The 21,931-nt window shown below is 47.6% G+C and overlaps 1 protein-coding gene and 1 long non-coding RNA gene across 11 annotated transcripts in view; one reads left to right on the forward strand and one right to left on the reverse strand.

The window, feature by feature from the left end:
• Positions 1-8,835, forward strand: part of TNK2 (tyrosine kinase non receptor 2) — a 372,582-nt gene extending 363,747 nt beyond the window's left edge. For all 10 annotated transcript variants that reach the window (XM_069212823.1, XM_069212824.1, XM_069212825.1 and 7 more), the window contains one exon: positions 6,540-8,835. In XM_069212823.1, coding sequence (XP_069068924.1) covers positions 6,540-6,546 — 7 coding nt within the window. In that variant the 3' untranslated portion in view covers positions 6,547-8,835. The remainder of the gene's footprint in view (positions 1-6,539) is intronic.
• Positions 1-21,931, reverse strand: part of LOC138265245 (uncharacterized) — a 142,903-nt gene that overhangs the window by 88,465 nt on the left and 32,507 nt on the right. The window lies entirely within an intron of this gene.

The raw sequence follows: 21,931 nt of genomic DNA on the forward strand, positions 1-21,931 counted from the left end.
AGAAGCAAGAGTCACTCCGGCTAGGCTTCTCGAGTGATGAAAAGAAGAACTTGAGGAGGCCGAAACAGCATGAGGGAGAGACTCCGATGTCAAAATATTTGAGTCACAAATGAAGAGGATCCAGCCGCAAAAGAAGGGGTCGAGGGACGCAGAGAAGAAAAAGGTAAAGCTGCAGTAAGTCTTGGACCCTAAGTCCTCAGAAAAACCAGAAAGAGCAGCCTCTGCACAAATGACAACGACAACCGAAGGTCAGCAAAGACCGAAAAAGCTGAACAGATCCCGACCAAAGGATACCGAAGGCATCATCGAATGAATCGATGAAATCCCCTGAACACGAGGGAGAAGGCGGGAATGTTGAAGATGCCAGAGCGCACATCCCCCAAAAGGAAAGCTCTGACGTCAGACAAAGCAGACCAATGGGCACACAAGCTCGAAAGAAATAAGAGAAAGCTTGAAATGAAAATGGGCGCTCTCATCCAGAGAAAAAAGCGATTAGACGATTCCTTGAAACAATTCCGCATCCCAGCAAAAACATTGACAACTTCGGCTGCGGAGGAGGCTGAATGTGCACCGTAGGCACCAGCGACCCCAGAACCACACGAGGAAGAACAGGAAGAGTTCTTCGAAGCAGATGACAAGTACGCTCAGGGATTCGACGATTCCAGCCATTTCAAGGACACATGGCAGGATCTCAACGTCGGTTCACCAGAAGAGGGTATAGACAACTACCCATCGAGGACATCTCCACTGGATGACCTGGCCTTGTACAACAGCCTGGTGAAAAAGGGCTGCAGACACCTACGGGGTACAGCTGGAAGAAGAGAAGAAGGGGGGATCATGCTTCGTTCTAGCGACACTATTGCCACCCCAAAAGGAAAACCTTTACTTGCCAATGCTGTCCAGCATCCTGGATCAGGGTAAGGAGGCCTTTAGGGAACCATCCAATGCAAGGGTACTCACGCCCAGAGTGGAGAAAAATACAAACACTACATGTAGGACCCCAAATACATTAAGGGCAATGTCCCCGCAGACTCCTGTAATGACAACTGTGAGGAAGAGAAACAAGGCATTCACCTACATGGGTCCACTACCTGAAAAGGAAAGTAAGAGACTGGACCTGGTGGGAAGAAAAATGGAAAGGGAGGCCGCCACCCGATGGAGAATATCCAACTCCAATGTCCCCGTGAACCGCTATGGACATCAGCAATGGCAGGAAATCGAAGACCTCATACAGCACCTCCCGGAGCTCAAACAGAGACGGCACAGGAACGCTGAGAAGATAAAGGTAAAGCCGTCCAAACGGCTCAGACCCCAGGTCCCCAGACAAACCACCAAGAGCAGCCTCAAAGCCGAAGACAACCGTGACTGAAGGTCACCAAAGACAAAGAGCTGAATGAATCCCGACCAAAGGATATCGAAGGCCAGAAGGTATTTTCAAAAGAAGGTGAGAGCCCTTGTGAACCGCCACGGACACCAGCAATGGCAGGAAATCGAAGACCTTGTGCAGCACCTCCCAGAGGAATACAAGAAGAGACCGAAGGTGATCATTCAGGAGGGAAGGACATCGCACATACATGCCTAAAGTCAGCACTAGATGCGGCGGATACGGGCAGCAGACAAATGTGCACAGGTGCCACCCTAAAGAGACATGCTGGCTCAGGATTCGAGACAGAGGTTCAGGCATCAATAATAAAACCTGCTCTTCACAGGGGAGGCCCGTATTCGGACAGGTAGTGGATGACACCGAGCAACAAATAAAGAGGGACAACTAGACAGCAATTGGAGCTCTACAGTTCAGGGGCACGTATAAATGGGGCACCCCCAACAGAAGACCCACAGCAGAGCGCCTTTTTTAATTCCAGACAGCAACAGGGTTCTTCCTTCCATGGAACACAACCACAGGCTTATCATTCAATGGCACCACCCAGCAAGGCAGCTCTTTCAAGGAAGGGCAAGAGGAAGGGGACCCTCCACCTCCCAGGTACACTAGATCTTCAAACAAATGACACCCCGGTCAAGGGTGCCCAACACACCACACCAGTTGGGGTCAGAATCAAGGAGTTTCTCCAGGAATGGAGAAACATCCACACAGGCAAATGTATCCTAAATGTCATTTGCTACGGATACTGCATAGAGCTAAACAAACAGCCTACACAAAGACCTCCAAGGGTGAGGTCTTTCAAAGGAAGAACTAAAACAACTCAGAACAGAGGTGAAGGAACTACTCCTCAAAAGAGCCATAGAACTCGTGCCAATACGAGAGGAGGACGGGGAACTTCTCACCATATTTCCTAGTCCCAAAAACAAGATCTAAACTTAAGGCCATTCCTAGACCTTAGGTTTAATAATTCATACAAACATAATACTTCAAGATGACAAACCTGCAGGAGCTAATCCCGCTACTGCAAGAGGGCAATTACATGGCTACCCTAGACCTGAATGATGCATACCTACAGATTCACATAAACCAAGGCCTCAAGAAATACCTATGGTTCAAGTTAGACAAGGAACACTACCAATTCACCGTGCTTGCCTTTTGCACCAAGAGTCTTTACCAAGGTCGCCTCTGCAGTAGCAGCTTACTTAAGAAGGTAAGGGATCCACGTTTACCCATACTTGGACGACTGGCTAATAAAGGCACCGTCCAGGAGCAAATGCAAGAGGTCATGCACACGTTCCAACGCCTGGGGTTCACAATAAACATGAATAAGTCATTACCTTGATCAGAACAGGTAAAGGTGTTCCTAGGAACCACTCTAGACTCCAAGAAGGCAAGTGTGTACCCAATACAAAAGAGGGTAGAAGCCATCGAGAAACAAACTGGCATGTACCAGAGGGGTCCGTCTCTGACAGAGGGGACTGTCATTAAACTTATGGGCATGATAGCATCATGCATACCACTGATCCCTCACATAAGATTACACATGCGACCCATCCAGGAATGGATCTGCAGCAAATGCTCACAAACCGCTGGGAGGATCTAGTGGTTGTCACTACAAAAGAAGATATAATGGTGGAACACAACAGACATTAGCATGGGGAAAGCTTTCAAGACATCAGCTCCAACTGTCACCACAACAATGGACGCATCACACAAGGGCTGGGGAGCTTACACCGGTCCTCTGAAAGTACGAGGCCTATGGAACGACCCGAATGCAGTGTAACACATCAACTACCTAGAACTGAAGACAATCTTCCTAGCCTTAAAAGCCTTCCAGGCACACCTGACAGCAGAACAGTTCTGATACAGACGGACAAAGTAACTCTCCAGACGATTCGCCTACCAGGAGAAGTGAACACAGAAGCAAACAAACTAAGCAGAAAAGAGAACAGCACACAAGGGGAAATAAAGCAAGAAGTCATCCAAAGGATGTTCAGCACATGGGGCACACCAAGCATAGACTTGTTCTCCACAGCAACAACACAAAGTGCCAATACTTTGCCTTCAGGTTTCCACACCCCGGTCAAAGGGGAATGCCGTGTCAATAAATTGATCAGATAAATTTGCATACACTTTTGCTGCAATTCGCTTAATCCACAGGGTGCTGGAGAGGGCCAGACACTCAAGGAGCAAAATCATCCTCATGGCCCCACAATGGGCAAGGCAGAGCTGGTACTCGGACCCACTAGAGTTGTCCAGGGGACAGAGGATCACACTGAAACCAGTGAAGGGTCTATTGACAATACAACATGGTGAAGTGTATGACCCAGAGCCGGCCGGACTAAACATAGCAGCTTGGCTCCTAAATACTTAGAATTCGGCCACCTAAGCTCCCTCCAAGGACAATGGAAATCCTGAGGAAAGCAAGGAAAAAAAAACACTGAAACACTACACACTTACATGGAAAATATACATCCATTGGTGCACAAACAACAATAAAATGGACTCAAGGACCCACCTGGACACAGTACTAATATACCTCACCCATCTGCTATACAGTGGCCTCACCTATGCTTTGTTAAGGGTATATGTGGCAGCAATAGTGGCATACACTAGGGGCGCACATCAGGACCAAGCCTCTACAACCACAGTAGTAAAGATATTCCTGGAGGGATCAAAGAGAGTGGCACCAAGATCAGCACCAACACCTCTGTGGAGCCTGAATACAGTGTTAACGCAACTGATGAGCAAACCATTCGGACCCATGCACAAATCGGATCTAGTCACTCACCCTAAAGACAGCCTTTCTGATAGCAATTACAAGGCCACATGGGGTTAGCGAATTGCAAGCACTGGCAGTACAGGAGCCATACTTGCAGATACACATGGACAAAGTGGTTCTTAGAGCTAATCCTCAGTTCTTACCAAAGGTAGTAATGCAGTTCCATCTTAATCAAAGGATATTACTACCAGCTTTCTTCCAGGATCCAAAAACACAAGCAGAAAGGGCCCTCCACACTCTGGACATTCGAAGAGCTTTAATGTACTGCCTACAGGAGACCAAAGTATCTTGCAAGGGAAATCAGCTTTTTGTATCATTTGCCAAAGCAAGCAAGGGATTGCCAGTATCCAAGGCAACCATCACCAGATGGATTGTTGCCACCATCCAAATTTGCTACGCAGAAGCTGGGAAACATCTATCGACGCGACCCAGAGCACACTCAACCAGGAAGAAGAATGCCACATTGGCGGATCTGGCAAACGTACCCATTGGGGAAATCTGCGCTGCAGCAATATAGGCTTTGCTACACGTCTTTGCAAAACTCTACGGTGTGGGCATTCAAATGACCAAGGAAGCACAAGTAGGACAGAAGGTACTGCAACACCTATTTGCCAACTCATCCACGTTTCATCCACAGCCAGCCCAGAGAAGGTCATACCACTGTATGATCTAATGCACACCATGTGACTCCAGAAAAGGATTCATGCTGCAAAATGAAATGGTTTCTTTCCTGTAGAAGTTTTTTTGCAACTTGAAGAGTTCTCTGGATTCACATGCGACCCACCCAGCACCCCAGAAATGGGGGACCAAAAAAAAGAAAAATCTTGCCATCTGACGTCACACAGAGGACAGACTTAGCACCAAATGGTGGTCAATGACACCCCAAAGGGGGGAAAAAAGACTACAACACAACTTTCCGGACTTAACCACTAGATGGCAGAATAATGCACAGCATTTGAATCCAGAAGACTCTTCAACGGCAAAACTGCTTATACAGGTAAGAAACCATTTAGTTATTCACTACAATAGTCTCAGTTTCACAATTTTTAGTTTCTCTTGAACTGAATTAACATACTGCCGCTCCTATTCTTGAATCTCAGTAGAAGATGTGTAGTGTGCTTCCACGCTGCAGAGTCAGGCATAGGATAGTGAACCTTGATACTTACTGTAGCAAAGATGGCTCCCATGGTGAGGCATGATACACTGAACCTCAGTGCTTACCAAAATAAAGATGGCGCTCAGGGACAGGCATAGGATAGGGAACCTTGATGCTTACCGTAACAAAGATGGCGCCCAGGGACAGGCACAGGATAGTGAACCTTGATGCTTACCGTAACAAAGATGGCTCCCAGGGTGAGGCATGATATACTGAACCTCAATGCTTACCAAAATAAAGATGGCGCTCGGGGACAGGCAAAGGATAGTGAATCTTGGTGTTTACTGTAACAAAGATGGCGCCCAGGGACAGGCACAGGATAGTGAACCTTGATACTTACTTTAGCAAAGATGGCACCCAGGGTGACGCATGATATACTGAACCTCAGTGCTTACCAAAATAAAGATGGCGCTCAGGGACAGGCAAAGGATAGTGAACCTTGGTGTTTACCGTAACAAAGATGGCTCCTAGGGACAGGCATAGGATAGTGAACCTTGATGCTTACCATAATAAAGATGGCACCCAGGGTGAGGCATGATATACTGAACCTCAGTGCTTACCAAAATAAAGATGGCGCTCGGGGACAGGCAAAGGATAGTGAACCTTGGTGTTTACTGTAACAAAGATGGCACCCAGGGACAGGCACAGGATAGTGAACCTTGATATTTACTGTAGCAAAGATGGCTCCCAGGGTGAGGCATGATATACTGAACCTCAATGTTTACCAAAATAAAGATGGCACCCAGGGTCAGGCATAGAATAATCAACCTCGATGATTACTGTAACAGAGATGGTGCCCAGGGATGGGCGTAGGATAGTGAACCTTGATGCTTACCATAATAAAGATGGTGCCCAGGGTCAGGCGTAGAATAAGGAACCTTAATGCTTACTGTAGCAAAAATGGCATCCAAGGTCAGGTGTAGAATAATGAACCTCGGTATTTACCATAACAAAGATGGCTCCCATGGTCAGGTATATAATACTGAACCTCAATGCTTACCGTAACAAAGATGGCACCCAGGGACAGGCATAGAATAATGAACCTCAATGCTTACTATAACACAGATGGTGCCCAGGGTCAGGCATGGAATAATGAACCTCGATGCTTACTGTAGCAAAGATGGTGCCCAGGATAAAACAACCTCGTAATAAACATACACCAAGACATTACCAATAGCTGGAATACTAATTGAAAACATCCCTGTCCTCTCTTTTTGCAGACGGTGATTAGAAGCATGCCCTGGAAGCCCAGGACAGAGCATTCACGGCTGGAGTCCAGACCCATGGCCCAGGATCTGTATTAGCAAAAAAACATAGGCTGCTGAGCCAGGGAGCGCAAACAGCAGTCTAAGTTCTGAACAGAAACAATAGTGGGAGACCCTGAGGCGGGGCGGGCGGGACGTGGGAGGACTCCTTGTGAGAAAGACCCCGCCTCCGGTGGGGCTACTCCAGCGGCTCGCCACACAGCCAACCTCGCAACCAATCCAGTGTTTCTCGTGTGGACATCACCCATGTTGCTTCTCATCAAGATGTGTGTATTTTTCTTCATCCCATCATATGGGTAGCTCATTATGTGTTTTTTTTTTTATAAAGAGATGTGTAAGTATAATATATAAATATATAAATATAAATTTTATTTGGTGAAAACAAAATGATTGTGAAAAGAGTAGATGTGCAAAAATGTGTGTCTCGCTTCAGGCTCTAATGTTTGTGATTTTATTTTTATTTTTAAGTATTCCTTTCTGTTCTTGTGCTCCAGGAGTCTCTGAGTGTACAGAAAGTGTGATGTTGGAGTGATATGAGTGGGGTTGTCCTCACAAAGTTGCAAAGTTTTTACTCCACAACTTTTTTTTCCAGACTTTAAAATCTTGTTGAACCTCACTAAGTTACTGAGAAAAAAAACCAAATGACTTTGAATACAAAGAATGTTTTGCAGGAAAAAAACTCGCACAGGCACATTTTTAGTGCGAAAATTCTCCGCAAAAAAGGTGTGAGAAAATTAACGTGTAAATCTTTTTTGGGTGTCAAACAACTCTGTATAGGAAGTTGCAAAGCTTGGCACATCAAGTAGTTTACCAACTTTGTTGAACTGGAATGGCCACGTTTGAAGCTTTGCACACCCCTAGCAGCGTTTACCTGCTCAGTAAAAACTCCAGTGGCACTTACTCCAGAGATGAAGCCAAGGCTTTAAAAGTGGCTTTTGGCAATTTTTGCCTCAAAGATAAGAGCAGTTCGTGCTTAAACTTTGCAGAAAAGTTGAAGTTCAGTGACTGGATAGTGTGAAAGTGAAGGGAAGAAGCTGAAACAAAATTTCACTTCTGAATACTTGGTGACTGCAACATTCAGAGGTTGCAGAATCGGTAAATGTTACATGAACAAAGCAGTGTTACTTCTGATGCTGGTCACTAGATGTATCATCTGGTGGGAACGCCTTGAATTAGAGGCTTCAGTGCGGTCTTTGCATCAGAACTCAGTACCATGGAAAGCAAGGCTTTGGTGCCCCCTAGCCCACGAGGTCGGTATTGTCATGGTGACCATCCTCCCATTCATTAGGAGACAGCGCCACCTGTAGCCTTTGCAATGGTAGTGCATATAAAAAAGTGATAGGCTGCAGCCAAGGCTGTGATTTCCTGTGCAGTCCAAATGGAATATGTTGGGAAATCTTTGGCTCGCAGTTTAAAAAACGTGTGAGCCAATCTTACAAAGGTGGCAGAAATTTTCTGCTGATCATCTCAAGAAAGGATTGCTGACGGGGCATTTCCAAGGTGTCGCATGGTCCAAAAAACTTCTAATATGGGGAGAGTGTGTTTAACTGCGGGTTAATTTTAGGGCACCGTGGCCCATATTTATACTTTATTTGCGCCGCTTTTTTACGCAAAAGCGGCGCAAAGTTACAAAATACAATTCTATTTTGTAAGTTTGGGCCGCTTTTGCGTCAAAAAATGACGCAAATGCAGCGCTAAAAAAGTATAAATATGGACCTATATCTTTTAGGTGGATTTAGCAAGTGATAAACGATTGTTACTTTTTATTGGTTGCATTTCCTACTTGCCATTATTTTGACAGTTTTCTGCCTCTGAACCCCAGCATCCAAGAGAAGTGTCAGTCTGCTGTTTCTGTGTGAGAAAAGCAGCCATGTGGCTGGTTTATGCCATGACTTGGGTCCCACCTTGATAACCAGTGGTTCACTGGGTGTGAACCAGTCTTCTGGCTACGTTTCTTTGGTCCTGACACTGTTTGGCACGGTGAAACGTAGGCGCTTCTCGCATCATGTCTACGACACCCGCCCTGGATTAATCGCGACTTCGTACAGTCAGTCAACTGGTTGCGGACACCATGGCTCTGTTCAACATGAGCTCTCCTTGTTTCTCCTTCGCTGCTTTCAGTTCTTGAAAATGTTATATTATTATCCAACGTGATGTTGTCTTTAATTTCTCATCCCTGTTGGTGTTCTGTTTGTATGAACTTTGTGTTGCCTTTCTGTTGTTTTTAAAGTTTAACGGTCTTTACAACGAAGTTGTGTGTCCTTTGGTTGTTCTTTTGCAGCAGAATAATGCAATGTCGATTCTTCCTGTAATTTTGTCTCAATTTTGATTTTGATTTCTGGTGTATGCATGGGCCTGGGTTTAGATAATGACGTGGCTTCTCTGTTTTTGTGCGCTAATACAAGGAAGCGGGTATAAAGCCACACCCTTGCGTGAGGAGCCCTCTTCTCTTACACAGGGCGACAAAGGTGTGTGGCCAACCTTGAAAACACACACAGTTCCTCACTCAGATGTGCCTCGTCTCCATCACATTAACTGCAAGTCTGACACATGCATGCATAACACACCCACGGGCATACTTGCGTTGGAGCTGCTGCCGAAAGGAAACAAGCACTGGCAAAACCAAAAGATCTGGCTTGCACATATATCCTGACTAAAACATCGAAAGCAGCCTGCTGCAGTGAAATGTACAAATCAAACAATGATTGCTTTCTAAATACAATGCATCTCTGATGATTCAGGGTACTTTCAAGATCTGAAATAGTCACACATGCATTGCAATGCAGATCACTTGATAGGAGCTGGAGGGATGCACCATACAGCCTGTAGAAAGAATCACTGAAATCTATCTGTCTATTCTAATCTAACCTATCTTTCCTTTCTAATCTAACCTATCTGGTTTATCGACCTATCTACCTTATCTAATCTATTTTATCTAGTCTGTTTTATCTAATCTGTTTTATCTAATCTAGTGTATCTATTTTATCTTATCTATCTATTTAAGAATAACAGTTCACAGAAATCTATTTTATCTAATCCATCTATCTTTTTTTTTAATATATATTTATTGGTTTTATATTTCGAAATATGATACAAATTGTTCAGTTTGCAACCACAGGATAAACCAAAACGATGATTAATTATCTAAGTCTTGAAACAAATACACACAACCCCTCTATGCGCTTCACGGAACGCTTCTGGTCTTGCAATATCATTCCTGGCTGCACCCTCCCTAGATTTATCCTTCACTGTTTATTTTATATAGGCATTCGTTGGAGACCAGTGTGGACCTTGCTTTACGTGCATGGGTTCCCTGAGTGTCTGAGGGAAGGGGCATCAACTAGGTTAGTGTATGCGAGTGGCTCCCCTGGTTTTCTGCTCCCCGCGCCGCGCCACCACTGTGGTGACATAGTCTTAGTGGGCATTTATTGCTAGAGAGATGGGCGGGTGTGATGCATGTGCACTGTGTTGTCTGGGTGTCTTATGAATTCTGTTCCCGTGATGAGGGGTGCAGGTGAATTTATGCTGTGGTTGTTGCGAATACGCGCGCCCCAATTTAAGGAGGCTTTTCATCGTTTTTGGCCTCCAGCTTTGTTACCATATCCTCCCATGTAGAGCAACCTGTGTGTTGCCGCCCTTCACGCACCATTCTTTTTAGTACCTGATATTCAGTACGCGCCCAGCGTGTTATTAGAGAGTGCCAGGATTTCAGATCGGGAGCCATAGAGGCTTTCCAATGCATTGCTATTAACCTTTTATACATTAAAAAGGCCAGGTCTATAAATTTATGTAAATGTCTTTGTTTTTTGGGTCTCTTCCTAAGTCCCAACAGGCAGGACCCGGGGTCTGCTACCAGTGCCAGTCCCGTAAGCCCAGATACCTCCTCTACCACCTCCGCCCAGGCCGTTTGTATATTCAGGCAATCCCATACCATGTGGAAAAAGGATGCTGACGGCAATCTGCATCTGGGGCACATTGATGCTGCATCAGGGAACATGCGCTTTATTCTGGCTGGGGAAAGATATGTTTGATGCGTGTAATTGAATTGGGTATATCTAAATCTGGGATTCCTTGACACACCTCTGATGTGGGATAGGGCCTTAGGCCAGTCTTCCAGTGGGATCGGGGTGGGGAGTACTGCGTTCCATCTATCCCATGTTTTCCCTGTCTGTGTAACAGGGGTCTTGTTGAGGATTCTGTATAGATTGGATATTGTTTTAGTTTGATCGCTGTGTTGTAGAAGCTGGTGAAGCACAGGGGAGATCTCTGGTTCCGAGGTGCCCATTCCCCAAATTTTCCTGATTTCGTGACATATGGCATGATATGTCAGGAACTGTCCCGGATTTATCTCCGTGAGGGCCTGAAGGGCCTCGAACGTCATTAGTTTACCGTCTTCGTAGCAATCCCCTACGGTCAGTATTCCTGCTTCGTTCCACTGCTTTGCAGCTTGCATTCTGGCTGCGTTCCCCACTAACAGGTAATTCAGCGGTACGTGTGGAGAGTATGGGAGCTTATCCGCTCTTTTTTGCACGTATCTAGCCCAGCACGCGTACGCAGCTGCAAGCAGTGGGTTGACCAGTGCCACTTTGGGGGGCTTCGTCGACAGCCAATTTAAAAGGGGGGTCCCGTTCCGCCGAGGCTCTAGGCTCATAGGTTCCGCTTGCTCTGGTCTGTGGATCCAATATTGGACCCATTGAAGTTGTGCGGCTGCATAGTATTTTTCAAAATTCGGGGTACCTAGGCCACCATTGTCCAGCGGACATTGTAGTGTGGGTAGCGCCACTCGCGCTCTGCTACCTCCCCAAATGAGCTGCAGCAATGCTGTGTTTAGATTGCTGAAGAATCTTTTGGGAATAATTATCGGTAGGGCCGCAAAGTAATATAAAAGCCTAGGTAGAATCAACATATTAGCAATCGCCACCTTGCCGGGTGGCGAGAGAGGGAGCTTGTTCCAGAATTGTAGGGAGCCTTTTATAGATGTTAGCGCCTTCCCCAGGTTCCCATCTCTTAAGTCTTCCGTGGCATGATATATGTTTATCCCTAAGTATTTGAATGTTGTAGGGCACCACTTAAGATGTCCTGTCTCTGGGGGATCATGATTATTAGGAGCCCTTTTTACCAGGGGAAAGACACACGACTTCTCCCAGTTTACCACAAGGCCAGATAGGCCTCCGAATTCAGCCAGTAAAGATATTACAGATGGGATAACTGCACAGCCGTTCCTGATATATATCAACGCATCATCTGCATATAGTGAAATCGTGTGATGTACCCCGTTCCTAATAATTCCCCATTCATGCTCCATGAGGCGAACTTTTGCCGCTAATGGTTCCATTGCTATGGCAAACAGTAGCGGGGATAAGGGGCATCCCTGCCGTGTCCCCCTAGAGATCGGGAAACTATCAGAAATCACCCCGCCTGATTTCACCCTCGCGTTCGGGCTAGAGTACAATGTCCGAACCCAGCGGATATAGTTAGGGCCTATTCCCATACGGGCCATCGTGGCCAACAGAAAGTCCCACTCGAGCGTATCAAAGGCCTTTTCTATGTCTAATGAGAGCACCATTTCCTCCTGTGCATTCTTGGGGGTGTCTCCTATTATGCCCAGCAGTCTTCGAATATTCAGGAAGGTGTTACGTTTGGGAATGAAGCCACTCTGATCTGCATGTATCAGTAAGTGCATGAGGGGGGCCAACCTGTTGGCCAATATTTTGCCTAATATTTTGCAGTCTGTGTTCAGCAGCGATAGTGGTCTATAAGATTTCACATCTGTGTGGTCTCGACCCTGTTTAGGGAGTACTACTATCAGAGCCTCCCTTTGAGATGTGGGCAAGCTTTCTGTAGTCCACGCCTCTTGGAACACTCCTAGCAGATGAGATTTCAAACTGGGTAAATAGGCTTTATAATACTCCGAAGGGAGACCGTCAGTGCCAGGCGCTTTGTTCCTGGGTAGCTGTGCAAGGGCTAGTTCTATTTCTGCTATTGTTATAGGGGTTTCAATTCCATCTCTATCTGGTTGTGGTAGCTGGGGTAGGAAGGAGTCCGCCAGAAAGGCCTCTAGTTGTGTAGCCGTGCACGCAGTACGTTTAGTGTATAGGTTAGAGTAATAATTCCTAAACACCTCGTTTATTTCTGCTTGTGTAGTAGCCATTTCTTGCGCGCCCGCCCGGATGGCCCCTATCGGGGCCTGCTGTCTATCCTCACGTAGTAGCCACGCTAGCATTCTGCTTGATCTATCTCCTTCCGTTTGCAACCTGGTTAAGTAATATTTATAGTCGTGGCAGCGGAGCCTGCTATCTGCCTCATTATATTTTAAGCGCTTTTCTTTCAGGGCAATACTGGTAATTTCCCCCCGTGCTACCGCTTTTTCCACATCCCGCAGCTCCTTCTCAAGTTTGCTAATTTCCGCCTGTAAGGAGCGTCTCACTCCCCACGTAGTGGACATACATACTCCGCGGGCCACTACTTTGTGGGCATCCCATTCTATCGCCCGGGTTGTTGCAGACATAGCGTTTATTTCCCAATATTGGCCTATAGTTTCCCCCAGTGATGTAGCGAATGCTTGGTCCTGTAGAGCTTCCGCCTGGAATCTCCAAGTGGGTATTACCTGACGTGCCCTGCCCCAATTCAGGGTTACCCGCAGTGGCGCATGGTCCGAGACTGTCTTTGCCAAATATTCGGATTCAGTTATCAGCGCCCCTATTTCGCGAGTGCCCCATATTATGTCAATTCTAGTGTGGGTATTGTGTGGGACCGAATAAAATGAATATTCTTTTTGCTCTGGATGGCCTAACCGCCATACATCATATAGGCCCATAACATTTGCCCATTCTTGCAGGGGACTTACGAGCTTCCTATTAGGTGATGCGCTCTGGTGGGCGCTAGTTCTATCTAATGCTGCCACTGGGGTACTGTTAAAATCCCCACCCCAGATGGCAAGGGGTATGGGGTTGGTCAGCAACGTTGGGGTGAGAGTGGTGAGAAAGCCTATGGTGCCGCTGTTTGGGGCGTATACCCCGACCACAGCCATTTGTCTACCATCTAATCTGCCCTCCATTACTACGTACCTCCCTCCCTGGTCTATCTTGTGTGTTGACAAGAGGAATGGAACTCCCGCTGCTATCCAGATCAGCACCCCTCTCGCGAAGGTCGAATATGTTGTGCCAATCAGCTGGCCCCCCCACTTCACTCGCATGTCTCGTAGATCCCCCTCCAGCATATGTGTCTCTTGCAGAATAGCAATATGCACTCCTAGTCTCTTAAGTCGAGCATGCACTCTAGCCCGTTTGTTCGGGGTCCCTAGGCCCCTGACATTCCATGTTAGTATAATATACTGGTTCCCCATGTTGCTTCTAGAAGACATCTTATAGGGTGCAGGGGATATGTTGCTGTGACATGAGCCTGGGTTTTAATGTTGGCCCATCTGGTCTCTGCCTTTCTGCTGCTAACATTTAGATATAACGGGTGCAGGTCCATCTTTAGTGCATTAAGTGATTCCGATCGCTGCATTTCTACTAAACTACTAACCCCCACCCCCCTGGTTAAACCCCCTATGCTACTTACAACTACAATGAAACTACAAAACTTAAAAATGCGTAACATAACTTTTATCCAGTTGGATTTACTTAGTGGGATTCTCATATCTTACAGATGTGGCTCTTGTAAGGGGCTCACATCATGCCGCAGACTAAGGGCCCGACCACAACCCCGGAGGACGGCGCCAAACCGCCCCAAAAGTGACGGACACACCACCCACCGCACCACGAGTTCCACAGGATATAATGGACCCGCAACACGGCAGGCGGCACACCCACCACCCCCGGGACGGTCCAACACCGCCCCCCAACGCCGCAACCAGGCCCCAAATCTGCCAATATACTCAGGCGCCCCCCCTTGGCATGTTTCCGTTCCTTCTGGCCCCACCCGCCCGCCTCTTGCCACCTGTTAGTGCCCCAAGTCACTTAGCTTAGTGTTTATATCAAAGATGTATATTGTTGGAAGCGTTCTGTCCCCGCAACTCGGCAGTGTCGTGGAGTCTCTGCAGGTTTTCCTGGTACGAGCACCATCCCTAGTGTTCACTCTGGATCTGAGCGACTAGTTTATAGATCATCCGCAGATCTCGGAGTGACCTTCGGCCCACCTAGTTCTCCAGTTACTGTGGATACGGAGCTGGCTGTGTCTGAATCCAGTTCCAGCTCCACAAGCCCACCGGGAGTTATATTGCTGCTTTGCATGTGTAGTGGCGTCTCTTTAAGCACTTTTGCTCTTTCCTCTGCTGCTTGCCGGACATTGGGCTGGCCTCTGGTACGCCGTTTGGATCTCGTCCCTGCAGTGGATCTCCCCCATTTCTCGTCCTCATCTGCGTCTTCTCGGGGGTGTGCAAGGCCCTTGGCATGGAGCCATGTCCAGGCGTCCTCGGTACTGGTGAATATATGGGTACGGTCCTCCATCACTACTCTCAACTTGGCTGGGAAGAGCAGGGCATATTTTATGTTCTGTTCTCGTAAGCGTTGCTTGATTTTAACAAAAGAATTACGCCGATTCTGCACCTCTTGCGTGAAGTCAGGGTAAGCATTGATGTTCGAGTCTTCATACTTGAACGGGCCCTTATTGCGGAATTGTTGCAATATTGCATCTCGATCTCTGTAGTTTAAGAACCTGGCAATCAATGGTCTGGGGGGCTGGACAGGGGCCGGAGACCTGCCCGGAACTCTGTAAGCCCTTTCAACTGAGAAAAACTTGGATGGAGCCCCACTTAACACCTCTTTAATTAGCCACTGCTCTAGGGAAATTTCTGATTCCGGTTGACGCATACTTTCCGGGAATCCCAGAAATCTCACGTTATTTCGGCGCGCCCTGCTCTCCATTTCCTCGGATCTTCTCCAGAGTATCTTCAGCTCTTCATCCATGCGCTGACTTTGTTTTTGATTCCCTTGCACTATTGGGGTTAGTTCAGCTATCTCAGCTTCAGTTGTTTTTGCTTTTTCGGCTAGGCTGCGATGATCCACTCGCAGGAGGTTCAGGTCTTGCACGACTGCGTCAATTCTGCCCTCCAGTGATGACTTAGTGTCCAGTATTGCCTGCAATACTTTCTCGAACTGGGCTGAATGCGCTAGAAGTGTGTTTTCCAGAGATTGTAAGGATGGGCCAAGTTGTTGATCTGTTGGCGTTATCGCTTGGGTTGTTCGATCTGGGTTCTTGATTGACTTGGCTCTCCCGGCCATTTTGGCTGTCAGGGGGGTGCCTCCCAATCCGCAGGGGTTTCGCATTGATGTGCTTGCGATTAGACAGTAGAGCAAAGAAGCATCCAGTCCTGATTCGGCTAATTTTGGCCTGTGTGTTCAGTGATAAATACTGCAGTCATTGATAAGTTCAAAGGTCTAACTCAGCGTTCCCATGGGGCTGTCCGCCAGGCGTGTCGAAATGTGTAGGGGATACTGTCCTTGGGGAAGAGCGCTTGTTTCTTCTTGTGTGGCGGCGGGGCTTGGTGTCAGAGGTTTCCCTCAGATAGAGGGGAGAATTGCTGGACGGCTGGGTGAGGTGCCGAGGCACGGGAAAGGTCCCGGGTTGGGGCGCTCGCGGGGTGCTGCGAATATGCCTTGTGCAGCTAGGAACCCTTGTGGCAGGGACCCACTGCTATTAAGTCCAGAACAGTCCACGCATCTACAGTCCAGCCCAGCCGTCCATTCTGCCTGTGGTGGATAAGCTGTGCTCCCAGGAGCACGCAGTGCGCTTCTGTCTTGCCCAGTTGCGTGGGTGGAGCGGTGGAGTGAGGGGGGGGGGGCCGCTCCCTAGGTTTACCCCCTCCGCGAAGTTTGGTGTTCCCCTACTCGTGGGCGCCCTCCTCGCCTTATTAATATTTTAATTCTTTTTTTTTATTTTTTTTTATTCAGATACACCAAGTTTCTGGTCCTGGACTCCCCGCTGCCTGCTGAGCCGCCGCCGCTCCGCGTCTGCCCCGCCGGGCCTCCTCACTGCTCCTCTGCCGCCCTTCTCCGCGCCGGACGCCGAGATCAAAGATGGCGCCCAAGCTCCTGAAGACGGAGTCCCAGGGCGCCCGGCAGTGCAAGACTGCACAATCCTCCGCCGGACGCGCCTCCCCTGCTCTCCCAGTCTCAAGCAGGCGGGGAGGCAGGCAGCGGCCGCGCCCGGTGAAATCGCGACCGGGCCCGCAGCCGCAGCTCCCCCCGCCTCTCACCTCTCTCGGCGCGGGCCGACGAGTCCCAGACTCGCCCCGCGGGGTCCGGAGCGCGCTCGCAGCGCGAGCTGAATGCCCCGGTCTCCCCCAGCCGCGCCGCCGTCCCGGCCGTCTCTGTCAGGCCGCTGGGGGGGCGCCTGCCAGGATATCCCGAAGTGGCCGGGAACGGAGCGCTCGGATCAAGCGACCGTCCCGGCCGCCATCTTGGCTCCTCCTCCCTAATCCATCTATCTTATCTAATATATTTTATCTAATGTATCTTTTTTATCTTATCTGTTTATCTATCTAATCATAGCAGTTCACAAATATCTTCATTACCATAGGTTAGTTTAGTTAAGGAAAAGTTAAATTGCAAAACATGTACATTTTTACATCTTTTCTGAACCTCAAAGGTGGTCTCCTGGTGCCACAGGGCAGGAAAGGCACCACCCTGAGCCATTCACAGATGCAAACAGCTGTTAGTGGGGCCCGGTGTTAAGCACCTTTTACTGGTGTGCAGAGGAGCTATGGAGGGAGGTGTGAGCTCATTATTTACCTAATGCGTTAAATAGATGCCTTATTTTTTCGAGTCGGCCCAGCCTATCTCTAGCAGTTTCACGCCATTTGCTCAGATATGACCAATGTTATTCCATCACAAGCCCACTGCTGGGAGGTTAGTAGCTTTCCATACTTTGATGCCAGGAGGAAGTGTGAGACCAATTTACTGGTCACCGAGGGTGGAGTGCACAGACGGCCCTCATCAGCACCCTGAAGCAGGGCTACGAGTAACTGAATGGTTGATAGGAGACAGGCAGGGCTTTAAGTGGGCCGGGTCCTGCCGGTGCTCAGGGCCGTTAGTTCTAAAAAGCATGCGCTGAGACAGGTCCCTGTCGAGCTCTCCATTCTTGCCCTCAGGGTGAAAAAAAAATCTTACCTATGCAGCAGGACCACCCTTCACTGCATTTGATGTACTCGTTTCAGTCTCATCGTTTCAGAACTGAAGCATTTTCAATATTTCATACAAAGAAGCCATTGTTGTTGCGTATTTTATCTTATGCAGCTGACAATCATTGACAAAGCCAGTAGTCCTGGCTTGTTCTAGGTGTAATGTTACTGTTCTATTATATATCTGGGTTCAATGATAGAAAGAAGTGGCAGAATACCAGTTGAGTGGCACAATATTCTAAGCACAGATTTTTAGCTTATGTGTTTTTAAGCCACTCCCTTCATTACATTGGCCACGCCCCTTTGAGAGACCCCCAGTTTTTTTATCCCACTTAAAGCCCTGGAGACAGGACTTGCTTCCAAAACCTTTCCTCGCTTGTGGAAGTGTGACACCCCAACCATCGTCACCCCAACCATCGTCACACCCCCTTAAGCCTCGACCAGAGCCACCGGGGTGAGGTACCATCCTAGCGTTACTTTATGTGCATTTTCTTTATGTCTCGTGCAAAGTGAGGGCGTGGCTGCTCGTTGCCAAATAGTCACCCGTACCCCTCCGGGACATCGAGCTGAATCATCTCATGCCATTTTTTAAGATATGTGCCCTCCCTTTGGGGTATTCAATATAAGTGTCACACTGCTTATGCCTGGGAGCCTTGTGAGGTCAGGTCTTTCATCGGGGTAGTGTCTTCTTCTGCCCCCCCCCAACCCCCCAACACCTTGGCTTGCCTAGCCCGAAGAAGACTCTGCGTTACCTGAAAACCTGTTGCTCACCAGTCCCTGGGTTTCAAAATGGCATTAGAAAAAGGTTGGGAGGTGTCAATCGGCCTATCCTAGATAACCCCTTTGACTCGTGCCATTGGTTGCTCTCTGTCTATATGAAAGAATTGGTAACAATATGTTTTCCAGATGGTTGTTCTGTTTAGGCAGACCTAAAAACCACCAAATCGGCGCTGACCCGAATTCACAAACGAGTATTTTGCGAAAGGGGGGAAGATATGAACAGCCATAAATGCGAGCAAACAGTGAAGCAAGAATCATGAAAAAACAAGGATAGACCCCAAAAGCACAAAGAGTGGAAACTGAGACTAGAGGTACAAAATGATTGAATGGAGCATTGGCAAAGGCAGTGGGCCCGGCTGATTTTCTGCATTATTATGCAGTGACCACTACTGGGATTATCCAGCCTGATGGAGAGTGCACATAACAACAGGCCTAGTATGGAGTGTCCGTGGCCCCACACTACGCATGCATACTTCAGCCTACTAAACGGTATCAGTGGCCCCACAAAGTCCATGCATCAGTAGGCATAGTAACAGTAGAAATGCACACACCTTGCAGCAACGTACGTAGTCTATACACCAGTGGCCCAACAAAGGGGCATATTTATACTCCGTTTGCGTCGTTTTTTTCGACGCAAATTCGACGCAAAACTAACTCCATATTTATACTTTGGCGTTAGACGCGTCTAGCGCCAAAGTTCATGGAGTTAGCGTCATTTTTTTGCGTGAACACCTTCCTTGCGTTAAAGATATGCAAGGTAGGCGTTTCCGTCTTAAAAAATGACTCTGATGCATATGCGTCGTATTTATACTCCCGGGCAAAAATGACGCCCGGGAGTGGGCGGGTCTAAAAAAACCCGCATTAGCGCCGGATTTTAGCGCCTGGGTCAGGGCAGGCGTTAAGGGACCTGTGGGCTCAGAATGAGCCCAGAGGTGCCCTCCCCTGCCCCCAGGGACACCCCCTGCCACCCTTGCCCACCCCAGGAGGACACCCAAGGATGGAGGGACCCACCCCAGGGACATTAAGGTAAGTCCAGGTAAGTATTTTTTTTTTTTTGTGGCATAGGGGGGCCTGATTTGTGCCCCCCTACATGCCACTATGCCCAATGACCATGCCCAGGGGACAGAAGTCCCCTGGGCATGGCCATTGGGCAAGGGGGCATGACTCCTGTCTTTGCTAAGACAGGAGTCATTTCAATGGGGGATGGGCGTCGTAAAAAAATGGCGCAAATCGGGTTGTGGTGATTTTTTTGCCTCAGCCTGACTTGCACCATTTGTGGACGCCAATACGCCATTTTCCCCCTACGCCGGCGCTGCCTGGTGTACGTCGTTTTTTTCAACGCACACCAGACAGCGCCGGCGGCTAACGTCATTGAATAAATACGGCGCCGGCATGGCGCTTCAGAATGGCGTTAGCCGGCGCTAAGTTTTTTGGCGCAAAACTGCGTTAGCGCAGTTTTGCGTCAAAAAGTATAAATATGGCCCAAAGTATCTGCAGGTCTAATACCACGTGTCGGTGGCCCTTCACGGTGTGTGTGCATCGAAGGCCTTATAAGGACCTTCAGTGGGCCAACAGAGAGCATGCATCAGTGGGTCTAGCAATTACATCAGTGGCCATACACAGTGGGTGCATCAATCTGTCTCATTGATATGGGAATGTCCCCTATATAGTGTGCAACCTCGACCCGTGCTCTGCGTACCTGACTATGAGTACCACATATCCTGGTTTTCATATTTTGGCCCCAAAGATTTACAGGCTGCGCTAGTCAAGCCTTCAGTACTTTTCAGTATATATGTGTTGAGACAAACCTTCAATATGAGTACGGAAAATACTTTTCATTTCCTCTATAAATTAATTCATCAAACTGCATTATCTTCATATTCAAGATATTTTTTCTTTTAATACATAAACATAGTTAGAGACACCACTTTCTTGAAAACCTTGTTCGTATTTCACTGACGTGGCTAATCCTACCCTAATCACCATTCGTCCGACATAGATCCACGAAAATAGGAGAATCATACTTTGTTTGCTCATGTCAAACAACATTTATCCACAGTACCACGTTCACCTCAAACATCACACTTAATTAAAAACCATAGGGGAACACACATTCATACAGGGAGTGCAGAATTATTAGGCAAATGAGTATTTTGACCACATCATCCTCTTTATGCATGTTGTCTTACTCCAAGCTGTATAGGCTCGAAAGCCTACTACCAATTAAGCATATTAGGTGATGTGCATCTCTGTAATGAGAAGGGGTGTGGTCTAATGACATCAACACCCTATATCAGGTGTGCATAATTATTAGGCAACTTCCTTTCCTTTGGCAAAATGGGTCAAAAGAAGGACTTGACAGGCTCAGAAAAGTCAAAAATAGTGAGATATCTTGCAGAGGGATGCAGCACTCTTAAAATTGCAAAGCTTCTGAAGCGTGATCATCGAACAATCAAGCGTTTCATTCAAAATAGTCAACAGGGTCGCAAGAAGCGTGTGGAAAAACCAAGGCGCAAAATAACTGCCCATGAACTGAGAAAAGTCAAGCGTGCAGCTGCCACGATGCCACTTGCCACCAGTTTGGCCATATTTCAGAGCTGCAACATCACTGGAGTGCCCAAAAGCACAAGGTGTGCAATACTCAGAGACATGGCCAAGGTAAGAAAGGCTGAAAGACGACCACCACTGAACAAGACACACAAGCTGAAACGTCAAGACTGGGCCAAGAAATATCTCAAGACTGATTTTTCTAAGGTTTTATGGACTGATGAAATGAGAGTGAGTCTTGATGGGCCAGATGGATGGGCCCGTGGCTGGATTGGTAAAGGGCAGAGAGCTCCAGTCCGACTCAGACGCCAGCAAGGTGGAGGTGGAGTACTGGTTTGGGCTGGTATCATCAAAGATGAGCTTGTGGGGCCTTTTTGGGTTGAGGATGGAGTCAAGCTCAACTCCCAGTCCTACTGCCAGTTCCTGGAAGACACCTTCTTCAAGCAGTGGTACAGGAAGAAGTCTGCATCCTTCAAGAAAAACATGGTTTTCATGCAGGACAATGCTCCATCACACGCGTCCAAGTACTCCACAGCGTGGCTGGCAAGAAAGGGTACAAAAGAAGGAAATCTAATGACATGGCCTCCTTGTTCACCTGATCTGAACCCCATTGAGAACCTGTGGTCCATCATCAAATGTGAGATTTACAAGGAGGGAAAACAGTACACCTCTCTGAACAGTGTCTGGGAGGCTGTGGTTGCTGCTGCACGCAATGTTGATGGTGAACAGATCAAAACACTGACAGAATCCATGGATGGCAGGCTTTTGAGTGTCCTTGCAAAGAAAGGTGGCTATATTGGTCACTGATTTGTTTTTGAATGTCAGAAATGTATATTTGTGAATGTTGAGATGTTATATTGGTTTCACTGGTAATAATAAATAATTGAAATGGGTATAT

The sequence above is a fragment of the Pleurodeles waltl genome, chromosome 11 (genome assembly GCF_031143425.1).
Source record: "Pleurodeles waltl isolate 20211129_DDA chromosome 11, aPleWal1.hap1.20221129, whole genome shotgun sequence".
Classification (NCBI taxonomy): Eukaryota; Metazoa; Chordata; class Amphibia; order Caudata; family Salamandridae; genus Pleurodeles; species Pleurodeles waltl.